We start from the raw sequence: 12,789 nt of genomic DNA on the forward strand, positions 1-12,789 counted from the left end.
CCCTCCTTGTGAAGCATTAAGAAGAGGAGCAAGGCAGAACCTTTGAAAGGTGGTTAGGTTGTGAATGAACCAAGCCTCTCACAGCTTCATGAACTAGCAAGCTAGCTAGGCTGTCCTGAGAACTGGTCTTTTATGAAAGTCAGCTTGGTGGATCTCTTGGATGTACCTCTCACTTTGCCATATCTGCCATATCTGGGTGGTTTTTTTTTTCTTCTTCTTCAGAGAATAGCCCCATCAAAAAGGACCTAACCTGATGCAGCCTCTCAAACATTAACCTCCCGGCTTCCAGAACCACGTGTGGATCCAGCTCTCGTTCTTTATACACTATAAGTACTATGGTAGTAAGTTATTATGGAGAAAAGGCATCAATAAAAGATCAGAAACTGCAGCTGACCTCCCATTGAGAAATTTTCACAAGTGTGGAGATCCCTACAGCCCATTGTCATTTGCCACATGTGGTATTCAAACCGTACTCTAGTTATAAGAATATGGCAGAAAAGTAAGAATGGTGACAGGGAGTGGACTAGCAGTTAGTGATTTCATCCTTTAGAACATCATAGAGAAAGCTAGTTTACTGGGAAAACAAGGCAGCAGCCTTGACAGCAACTGGTGTCTGTAGTGAGATACCATGGACTATTGGGGCATGCATGTCTCTATTTGGGTGCCCTTTTACAGTCAGGGTAAGTCTCTTTGTATGCATGTATAATGTGCAAAAGAGTATATTTAAAATTGGCCTGAGGCAGTTCTGGGAGGTCAGCTTGAATGGCTGTGTATATAATTACCAACTGCGCAGTCTCTGCCATTACAAGACATGGAAATCAGGGTCATCTAATGTGGGCAGTTTGGCCAAAGGGCACAGCCAGTGGACGCCAGGCTAACAGCTTTGTGGTGTCAGGTTACAGTGTTCCTTACTCCAGCAGTTTAGGAATCCTGGGATGTACTTGTGAAGATTCCTTTATGGCTTCTTTATCTGGCCTCTTACTGATGGCCTTCCCTCCACAGTTAAAATAGCAGCAAAAGTGTTTCACTTGGGCAATCAGAGTTTCTTACCGTCTGTGAGCGAAATGTCCAGAGAGAAGCACAAGCCAGAAAAGCATGCATGAATGTGGGGAACAGCGTGTAATTTCAGGAAAAGATCCAGGGAACGCAAGTGCAGAGAAGAGAACGGTAAGATGTTAAGAGGCCTTAAGTATGAGTTTACAAAGCTACTGAAGGCGCAAGTCCGTTAACCCAGTGAGCTAACACCGGGTGGGCAATATTTACCCCTCATATTTTGTGTTCTCCCTGAGGTACGATTTTCCTTTCGTTTCTCTTCATGATCCCAAGAAGGAAAGTTATGATGAAAGGCAGAAAGATGAAGAAGCCCAGGATCACCCAGCTGTCCTCATTCTTACTCAGGCGCTTTGTAGCAAAAGCCGTCTCTGGAAAGGAAACACCAGAAAGGACGGATTGGTCTGAGTCTCTTTAATGTCACGTGTGTGTAACGTGGCTAATACTTTGACAAACCACAAGCAACCATCCTGGGGAAAATAAGAGAACACTTCAAACTTACATTATATATTTTCCACTTCAAACTCACATTATATATTTTCCATAGAGTTATTTTCCCCATTGATGCTTTCTGCATATTTATTTAAATATTCTGGTGCTGTATACATGCTTGGAATGAAGTTCACCTCATGTGGTTCACTGGTAACACCAGTAACTCAAAAGATAACACTGACCAACCTACTACCCACATCCCAGGGCTCTAAGCTCTTCTAGAAAGGAGGGAAAGGTTCCCGTGTCCACAGCAGAGCATCTGTGGATAAGAACAATGCTGTGGGGCTGGTGAGATGGCTCAGTGGGTAAGAGCACCCGACTACTCTTCCGAAGGTCCAGAGTTCAAATCCCAGCAACCACATGGTGGCTCACAACCATCCGCAACGAGATCTGGCGCCCTCTTCTGGAGTGTCTGAAGACAGCTACAGTGTACTTACATATAATAAATAAATCTTTAAAAAAAAAAAAAGAACAATGCTGTGTATTTCAAACACTGCAAAAACAAAGGACACTGGAGGTTTCCTTCACGGTCACAAATTCTGGAAGAACCAGGTCTGCTCAACCTGATCCAAATCATTATTTTATGAATAATTTAATAGTAACTCTCATTTAAATATTTAAGAATTCACTGTTAACAAAGCCTAAGTGAAAATCCAGAAAAAAATTGTTTTAAAACCTTTATCCACTGGCTTGGAAGATAAGCCTCTCTCCATGGATGAATACGTTTTGATAAAACCATGTCTTTCCATGTAGTAGTAACATTTTATGCCTACAAAAATTCCTCTTTGCACCTACACCACATCTGTATGCAGGTGCCAGCTATCTTACAATAAATTCAACCAAGGCAGTGAAAGATTCACGAAATGAAAGATTTATAAAGCTGAAAAAACAGAACGGAAGGAGATATTAGAAGACAGACCACCTATGCTCATGGATTGGTAGGATCAATATTGTGAACATGGACAACCTACCAAAAGAAATCTACAGATCAATGTGGTCCACATCAAAATCCCAACGCAGTCCTTCCCAGAAACTGAAAAAAAAAATCTTAAATTCCACAGGGAAACACTATATATATATATATATATCCAAAATAATACTAAATAACAATAAAAAAAGTCTGCTGAAGGTATTTTCATCCCAGATTTCAATTTATGTTACGAAGCTATAGTAATAAAACAGCCCAGGACTGGTATAAAAACAAACACATGGGTCAACAGAATATAACTGAAAACCAGAATCCAAGCCCACACTGCTACAGGCACCTGAGTGTCTACAAAGGGACAGGAAATGCACATCGGGTAAAAGACAGAATCTTCAGTAAGTGGTGCTCGTCAAAGACGGAGACTATCTCCTTATCTCTGCAAGAAAGGACTGGACTCCAGAGGATCGAGAACCTCAACAGAAGTCCTTATCCTGTGAATCCAGCAGAAGCAAAAATGGGGACTAGGTTTGAACTCATTGGCCCAAGACAGGACTCCCTGAACAGGAGCCCTGTGGTGCAGATATCAGGATGAACAATTGAGAAGTGGGACCTCAGGAGACTAAGAAGCTTCTGAGCAGCCAGGACGCAATGATGGCCTGAGTGAAGCGGCAGCTTACGGAATGGGGAAATAATGATAAATACTGGTGTGGGTGTGGCAGGGGGACTTATTCACTGCTGGGTGTGGGCAAAAACTGTGCAGCCACTACAACAATGAGCGACGTTTCTCAAAAAAGCTAGAAATACATCTATCACACTATCCAGCACTACCAATCTGGGACATATACCCAAAGGACTCCCTGTATTCTATTATAGCATGACTGGTCACTTATCTTCATTGCTGCTCTACTCAAAATATCCAGCAAGTGGAAACAGCTAAATGTCTATTAACTGGTGAATGGATAATGAAAATGTGGGACAGCTACACAGGGGATATTATTCAGATGTTAAGGAGAATGAAATTCACAGGAAAGTGGATGGAACCGGAACCAATCATTCTGAGTGAGGTAACACAGATCCAGAAAGGCAAACATTCAAGGATTTTGTTTTTGTTTTCTCATCTGTAGGTATTAGCTTTGGATCTTCAAATACATGTGGGGTTGTTTGTTTGTTTGTTTTTGGAATAGCTAGAGAAGTCAGGAAATTAGTAAAGGGTCATGGATGACGTCTTTTAAAGCAGGGGAGAGAAAACACAGTGGTCAAAGGGTTAGAAAGGAATAAAGGAAGAGGAAGGGGTATAGTAGAGTGGGGGATGGGAAGGCAGGGTAGCGGGGATACAGGGAGGGACAACTTGCACTAAGGATTTCTTGAGAAACTCATATGGAAATTACTACTGTAGAAGTTTGTGCACGTGTGCACGCACACACACACACACACACACACACACACACACCAGAGTTTAAATGGACTTATGCAAGAATGGGATGATAAAGCCTCTACTAGACACCAGAAGTGAACAAACCAAAAGTTTGGTATCGGGGGTAGGCTACCTCTTTTTGAGTTTTCGGCCAATGAGATTTTATAGACCCAACAAGCACTGCAGGCTACAGCGGATACTCTCGGTCACCCCTAGGATGGGATGTTAAGACCCTTTTGCAGAAGATGTTACATAATTGAATCACGGGACACAACAATGTCCATCTGTCACTACCTAGAAGTTTTATCTCTACCGGAGAATGTTCACGGTGCTGGAAAGTGCTGCACACACAACTGCAGGAAGAAAAGCAGTCAGTAGTCTTCCCCAGCCATGGATCATGGGCGTTCCAATGCCTGACTTGGCAAGAAACAGTGGCTGGAAATGTCATGGGCCCCACAGGAGAACCCACCACCATTGGGGAGAGAAAAGGGAGAGCCCAAAGTTGGGTGAGTGTGGTGTCTGATCACAGCAAGAGAAACTCTAACTAACACAGTTGGGGGTCTTCCACTTTAGCCCAGGTAAACCTCAAACTTGTAGCAATTCCCCTGCTTCAGACTCTGGTGTGTTGAGATTAGTCACGTGCTCTCACTATACACATTTAAACAGATTATATTCCTGCTCGGTCTAACCCCTGACTCTCTCATAAAACTTTTTACAGTACCCTTGATCCTTTTGTTTCATGTGCTGAGTCACAACCGTGTTTTAGTCATCGTTATTTTTCAAATATGTGATATATAAATCAACTATTCATTGTCCCTTTATATGTCTACTTCAGGCCAATATAGCTAACACCGTTGCTTACTGGATAATATACTTTCATTATTAAACCTCCATGCTATTGTATATATAGACGTCCTGAAACATGGATCTCAATATTATCCCTTCTCCAAATGCCTGGTAATATGCTCGTGAGGGAATGAATGATGGACCAGCGATGAATGAGGGAATGAATGATTGGACCAGCGAGTAGCTTATGATACTGCTTTTACTCACCAAAGAAACAAGGACACTATGCGCATGTGTTCAGAGTGTGACTTACCGTTATTTCCTGGTATAGAGAATACATTTATGCTTTGCTGTACACTTTTCTAAGTTTCATTCAGAATGGACAGTGTATTCCAGAGATGCTTTTCAATAATGTCCAGTTTTAATAATATGAATTATTATTAATTATATATATATAAAACCTTTTAAAATCCACCTCACGGTATTTATTAAAACTTAAGAGACAATTCTATTTCCATTGACTTCATTAAGTTGGTTGAATGCCTCTGAGAAAACTCATTACAAATATGATACCAAATTAATTTATCAGTAATCGGGCTGTGAAAGATTTGACTAAGATGTCAAAATTATTATTATTATTAATTATTGACTAATACCACAGAGGGCAATGCACTACTTGCTTTGGAAGTTTAGTTTTACTGACCAGTTCTGAGAATGTTCCCGTCGTCGATGCTGCCCCCTGGTGATCCAATCTGTAAGTTACAATCTGGAGGCCTGTAGTCAGGAAAGCATTGGCAATTACCAAAGTTATTACATATCTAAAATGGAAAAATATGCAGTCATTTTGAATCATCTTAGTAGTTAAATCTGATATAAGTGATTGAAATACGTAGAATATTTTTAAGGTTTTTGTAGCTATACAATATGAGGAATGTGTTAGAAAAAGTCACTGGTGGCATAATCAAGGGCATACATGACCACGATGTGAAAATACATTTAATTCCTATTCTCTATTTTTAAAAAGTGCTTTATCTTCTCCAATAATCTTCTAAAGATGAGATGTAGTAAATTTATGACATGCCAGTCTGTGCTTTCTATTGCTGTGATGAACACCATGACCTAAACGGCTTGGGAAGGATAGGGTTTGGGGCTTACACTTGCAGCTAGCAGCTCATCCCTGTCAGCAGGAGCTCAAGGCTGGAACCTAGAGGTAGGAGCTGAAGCAGAGGCCACTGCCTCTTGGTCTGGCCCCTGTGGCTTGTTTAGGACTTATCTTACACAACCCAGGACCCCCTGCCAGCAGTGACACCTCCCACCGTGGGCTTGGCCCCACACACCAATCATTAGTCAAGAAATAGCACTGCTGACCTGCCTATAGGACAATCAGATGGAGGAGGGTTCTCAATTGAGGCTCCCTCTTCCAAGGTAACTCAAGGAGCCAACAACAACCAACCAAACCAACCAACCACAAACAACAAAACAGAAAAAAACAAAACAACAACAAAAAGCAAAGAACAAAACTAACTACCACATGATCTTTATGGTCACAGAGATGAATCAACCACTTTCACAAATATCGTCTTTAAAAGATACTTTGATCACTTTTAATGTGTGTGAGAATGTGCATGTTAATGGAGAGGTACCAGTGCGGAGAGCAAGAGAGCGAGAGAGCGAGAGAGCCGCAAGCCTCACCTGCTCAGTCATCTCTCCAGCCCCTAAATAAGCCTTTAAAAAAGATTCAATTTTAAAGTATTTTTATTATAGTTATACTTTTAAAAAGCCTTTTTAAATTATGGTTTCATTTAGGATATTTTGATTGTTTATTCCTTCATTTAACTATTCCCAGATCCCATATATGCAACTTCACGTTCTCTCCCTGTCCCTTTCCCTGTCCCTCCTCCCCTTTCCTCCTCTTCCTCCTCCTCCTTCTCTCTCTCTCCTTCTCTCTCCAAAAAAAATCAAAAAACAAAATATCAATAAAAGAAACATGCCAGACAAAACAAAACAAAACAAAAAGCCCACCCCACGCACACAAACTCCCAAATTCTGGAGTGTATTTGTCTTGGCCAATTATATGGGGCCTGTACTGTGGTACAGTTGATGTATTTAATGTCACTCTTTTGAAGAAAAAAAGATTTGCCAGTGAGGATCAGTTACAGAAATAGGTTCTTAGGGGTTGGGTGCTGTGTTCACCACCCCCTCTCAGTCCTGGGACTCCATCTAGCCTGAACCTGAGCTGGTCCTGTGAGTCCTATGAGTTCATGTGTGCATCAGTGCTGCTCTGTCTAGAAGATTCTGCTCCCGTGGAGTCAACCATCAACTCCGGCTGTTATAGCCCCTCTGCCTTCTCTTCCTCATAGACCCCTGACCCCTGCCTGAACCTTGAGCAAAGGGTTTGATGATGATGCGCCATTTAGCATTTAGTGCTCCAAAGTTTCTCACTGTCTGCACCTTGGCCAGCTGTGGGCCATTGTGCTAATTCCCTTCTACTGAAAGAACAAGCTTCTCTGGAAAGGGTTTGAGTGAGGGAACAGATCTACGGATGTAGCAATAGCTTCTTCTGACTCCTTTTATTGCTACGTCCGTTTAGCAGGATAACTGTAGTCATGTGTCCCCAGGTCCTTGGCTTTTCTAATCTCAGGTTCTGGGTCACATTTGTTGGGTATTGGTTCCATCTCATGGAGTGGGCCTTAACTGCAGTTGGAAAGCGATTGGTTACAACCATGATATTTGTGGCACTATCCTATCAGTGCAGGTTTTCATGCAGGCAGACCACTGCTGTAGATCACAGGGTTTGTAACTGGGTGACTGATGACCAACTTTCCCCCTAGCTGCACGCAGAGCACCTTCCTGCAATAGGAATGAGGGCACTTAGGGTGATGTTTCTAGTTGGACCCCAGCTTGGCTTCTCCATGTTGGATGGCAGAAGTAAGTATGGCCTTACCACCAAGATGTGAAGAGAGGCTTGGCAACAGCCTGTGATGTTTGGGGCATTCACAGGACTCATGACTCAACCAGATGTAACCCTTTCCTGGCAATGGACATTTTAGTCAGCTGAGAAACACTTTAGTATGCTGAGAAACACTTGAAGGAAAGTTCAGCATTCTTAGTCACCAGGGAAATGCTGGGTAAAACTACTTTGAGATTTTATCTTACCCCAGACGGAATGTCCAAGATCACTAATACATATTACAGCATGTGTCGGTGAGGGGTGTGTTGAACAGTTATTCATTGCTGGTGGAAGCTCAAAGTGGTGTAGCCACTGTGAAAATCAGCTTAGAGAGTCTCCGGGAAGCAGAGAATTAATCTATCTAAAGATTCAGCTATACTACTCTTAGGGATATACACAAAGGACGCCTCATCCTACTACAGAGGCACTTGCTCAGCCGTGGTCATTGCTGTTCTTCTCATAATAGCTAGTAATTGGAAACAGCCTCGGTGTCTATCATTGACGAATGGATAATGAAACTGTGGTGCATCTACGCTATGGAATATTACTCAGCTGTTAGGGAAAAAAATGAAATTATGAGAGTTGAACGTAAATGGATACAGCGAGGCGACCCAGACACCCAAGGGAAAAAAACAAACAAACAAAAAAAAAACAAATAGTGCTTGTTTTCTCTTGGGTACGCATGCTACAAGCCAAAGAAGTATGGATGCTAGGAATCTAGTAAGGGACCAGGCAGAGAAGAGAATAAGAGAGAAAATGGGCAGCAGGGGAGGAAGGGGTTGGGAAGGAAGATAAGAAGAATAAGTGGCAAGTGGAGAGCAGGCTAAAGGTGGGCCTATGGGGAGGGTCAACTAGAAACCATATGGAGATCTCCTATTGTAGAAGCTTTCTAAAATTATTTTATTTTTAATTACGTATGTATGTATGCATATATGTATGTATGTGTGTGTATGTATGTATGTATGTATGTGTGTGTATGTATGTATGTATGTATGTATGTGCTGGAGGGGGGTGTGGAGATGAGTGCAGAGCTTGTAGAGACCAGAAGAGGTTGTTGGATTCCCCTACACCTGGAGTCACAGGACATTGTGAGCCACTCAGCGTGGGGGTTGAGAACTGAACTTGGGCCCTCTGGAAGATCAGCAAGCATTCTCCGCTGCTGAGCCACCTCTTCAGCCCTCACAAATATTGCCTTATTTCTTTAGTTTGGAAACATCTACTATGAGCTGACATGGATACTTTAATTTCCTTTCCTGCCCTCCTTTCAACAGCTGATCAACAATTTGTATGCCATTGATTTTTTTTTCCCCGAAATAAAACAGAAGCAAAAGTAAACATTAACCATGAACAATAAAATGTGGTGATGTACTACTGTAACCCAGCACTCAGAAAAGCCAAAGGTAACTTGGGCTATACAGTGAGGGCTTGCCTCAAAAGCTCAGGAAGAAAACAACTCAAAGGCTTCAGGAAGTCTCTGAAGCTGAACAGATCCACCAGATCCCTTCCTGCTTAAGAGTTCATATAAGCCCTAAGGACCACCAGGAGACATTCTTAGACCAGAAGAGGCAGAGACCAGCCAGGCTGCCTGGAGGAGACTCAGATCGCCTGAGATACCGGAGAAGCATACTCTCAACCTGTTGAGTTGCCTGTAGACTATGCAGTGTGTTCCAGGTTCCCAGATTTGTAAGCTATCACCAATGCACGGGTGAGCTTTGATGATATAGCTGTCCTGAGTCATTTCTATCCCCAGAAGTAACCCCTCAGCCATACTCTAACTTACCCTAATAAAACCTATTGGTTCAACAAGTTGGGCTTTGGTGGTATCCTGACTCTGCCCTAGCATTCTTTTTCCAGCTGAGGTGAGTAGACATCTTCCTATTTCCCAGTAAAAGTATCTCACAACACCCACTGGGTCTCCTCACCTCCTCACCTCCCTTTCACCCCCACACCCCTTCAAGTAGACTTTAAATCTATGTGTGTCCATGTCTATTGCTTACTGTGTGGAGTATCGACAATAGGTATGTGAATCTACAGTTTGGAAAGTAAGATTTGAGTGCTACTGAGAAATTATTTAGGCTTATACAACCATTTGTAGCATTTTGTGAATTAGTTTGAACTTTTTATTATTGTATTTTCAGTAACCTTGAGAAAGTCATCTAGAGCAGACCAATACCAAATGCATCATGTTCTACAGCCCTTCTGAAGGCAAGGCATTTCAGACCACATATTTAGATAGCTTTTTTAATAGGAAAGATTAACAAAACCCACAATCCTAGATAGTTGTTGCCAAAGCTTCTAATCTCCAGAAAAAAAATGAATTAGAAGAGCAATATAACAATCTGAGTAATATAGGACTAAGGAAGTCAGGGTCCACTAAAGAACCCAGTGTCCACTAAGGAACCCAGTGTCTACTTTGCTAGAAGGACTAGAAGAAGCAGGCAGGATAAGAAAGAGACTTTCAAGATTGGGAGGGGGGAATCTTTTAATCCTTTAGAAAAAAAGATGATTTATTTGAAAGTGAAAACCTGTATCTACCTCTAAATATCTATCTCTCAAAACAAATTTCCATCTAGACTTTGAACACGGTGCTATTATAGAATTCTATGTCTCTCATAAAAAGGAGAAAATTATCATGACAAAAACTTTGTCCTGAAATAGAAAATATGATTTCCCTTGCGATCCATGGCTCTTGTGAAATGAAATTGACATAATGCATAGGATCCCTTATAATATATGAGACCTCAAAGTCCCCAAAAGCCAACAAACCACAGGATGTAGAGATCAAGGTTATACAGAGCATGCAAAGCTATAAAAAGTTCAAGATACAGATGTCCACAGAGAGAGGACGCTTCTATCTGAGCTGGTGGCATAAAAGAAAAAAGTGTAGGAACAAGTATCAATTAAAAAATTAATTGTCCTAAGGTTGCAGTCCATAATTCACTTTGTATAAAGTAGAAAAACACAAGGAATTATAAAGTATTCAATCTAAAGTGAAAGGAAATGGATAAAGGGGAAACACAAGTAGCAAATAGTTTATGATATATGCAGTAACAATTTTACTAAAATGTGGAGATAGACAGTAACTTAAAAGTGAAAGATCAAAAAATATACTAATGCTTCTATTGGCAAATGTAAACAAAAGTACACCAGGCAGGGACACATTAGAAACCCCAATAAGAAAGCACATATCAAGCACATGTTCTAATTTTCTTTTTGTTACTGTAATTTAAAACCCTGGCATTCATCCGAGAGACTCTCAAACCCATGGTCTTTGTCCTCGGTTGCTCTCCAGAGGTGGGAGGTAAGTAGTGCCCAGCTGCTAACATAACTGTTCTGGCCATGGCAGTCAAACGTCTCACTCAGCACTTGGGAGGCTAAGACAGGAGGACCAGGTACTTCAGGTCAACCTCAGCTACATATCGAGCTCAGGGCCAGCTTGGGCTACAACAAGACCCTGTCTCAAACAAACAAACAAACAAACAAACAAACAAACAAAACATGCTTCATCTCTAGCCATCAGTATAGACCTATAGGCAAAGAAAAGAATAAATCTATGAAACATGTTCAAGAAATAGACTTATTCCCCCAAAGGAAAAAAAAATCCATGAAATGCATGTGAACAGAAAAACAATGAATTCTTCTATATCAAGTGACAGCATTATATAAATGTTTATTTTTTTAAAAGAAAGCATTAAGCCCAGATTTGTTCTCTCATACATCAGATAAAATTTTTAAGAGAGAAGTGTCAACTTACATACAAGCCATGAAAACGGAAAGGGAGGAGATTGCCCCCATCCGGCGAGCTTTAGCTTAGCTCCCAGGCCACACGCCATGTGCCATGATAGAAAAGCTCCAAGCCAATCTTACTCCACACATAGTGGAGAAATCCTCAAAAATATTTTCTTCAAGGTTGTCTGATGCAAACCTTACATATATAAATCAATTTCTTATGGTAGTGAAGCATAAGAATCTGGGATTAAGAATATAATACCATCCACACAAGTACAAGTGGCATGCTTGTTTATGAACTGAATGGTTTATGAATAGGACTTATGTTAAGAAAACTAAAAATCTGATTAAATAAAATATTTAAATGTGTAGAAATGGAGTGATAGTCCATGCTCATGGAACAGAATTAGGATGTTGGATTTTACCAATTGAACCGTAGAATCAGCATAAACCCAACCCAAGCTATCTCATGGATATCAATACACAGATCTGCCAAGCTAAATTATGTACTTAAAGAAAACAGTGTGTAGAACAACCAATACTTTTCATTGTTGAATAAGAGATGAAGATAGATAGCTTTGCTTTATGATCCAGATAAACTAAAAAGCCACAGTAACCATAAAAATGTGGTACTAATAAGGAAATAGAAAAATAAACCCAAGGAACAGGGAAGGAAGTCCAATATCAGAGCCACATAAGTGAGGTTTTCTTTAAAAATGGGTTTTTTTGAAACACAATACATATAGTGAAATACAAATAAACATGAATTAAAAAGTTTTAGCAAATCCCAAATGTCAAGGTAAAATAATTAAACAAATAATAATCTATTTTTAAAAGTGTGTCCAATGGAGAATATAAAAAAATGTAATAATATCTATTGTTCTCTTCTGCCTTGTTAAAAGTATAAAGAACAAAATATTGAGAGAAAGACCTAAGAGAGGAGAGCCACAGATCTTGCCAACAATCACAATTCCAGAGAACACAAGCAAAGGGAGGGCAGGCTCTTCTATGCCAGGCCGTCCACACACTCCAAATCTAACACATTTAGAAATTATAAAAGGGAATGTAGAAAATCTGGATAAGTTCAAGTCCAATCATCTTCTGTTGATTATACTACACACTGGTTTCCTTTTAGGAAAATAAGGAAACAAAGACGCTTCGCACCCAAACCAGTAAATATCAAGAAAATAAAGCCCGGTGCCTGGGCCATGGGGATTTTACATTACTACATTAAAACAGATAAGCAATTGAGAGAAAATAAAAATGTGCTCCCAAAAACATCCAGTTCACTTCATAGCATCAGAGTAGCTCACTTGGTTTGCTCGTATTAATCCACTAGATGTGGACATGTCTTTTAAGAACAACATAGCTGCTCTTCCGGTCAGAAAAGCACCTGGGCAGCTGGGGCGCAGGGTCTGCTGACACTCGCCAGCTACCCACAAC

General features: G+C 40.8%; 1 protein-coding gene across 3 annotated transcripts in view; it reads right to left on the minus strand.

Annotated features, from left to right (window-relative positions):
- Adam18 (ADAM metallopeptidase domain 18) overlaps positions 1-12,789 on the minus strand; it is a 67,199-nt gene that overhangs the window by 6,912 nt on the left and 47,498 nt on the right. For 2 of the 3 annotated variants that reach the window (XM_021169912.1, XM_021169913.1), the window contains exons 18-19: positions 5,371-5,485; positions 1,264-1,421 (exon numbers count right to left, since the gene is read on the minus strand). In XM_021169912.1, the coding sequence (XP_021025571.1) occupies positions 1,267-1,421; positions 5,371-5,485 (270 nt within the window). In that variant the 3' untranslated portion in view covers positions 1,264-1,266. The remainder of the gene's footprint in view (positions 1-1,263; positions 1,422-5,370; positions 5,486-12,789) is intronic. The other variant, XR_002378536.1, reaches the window with a different exon arrangement.

Source organism: Mus caroli, chromosome 8 (assembly GCF_900094665.2).
Source record: "Mus caroli chromosome 8, CAROLI_EIJ_v1.1, whole genome shotgun sequence".
Lineage (NCBI taxonomy): Eukaryota > Metazoa > Chordata > Mammalia > Rodentia > Muridae > Mus > Mus caroli.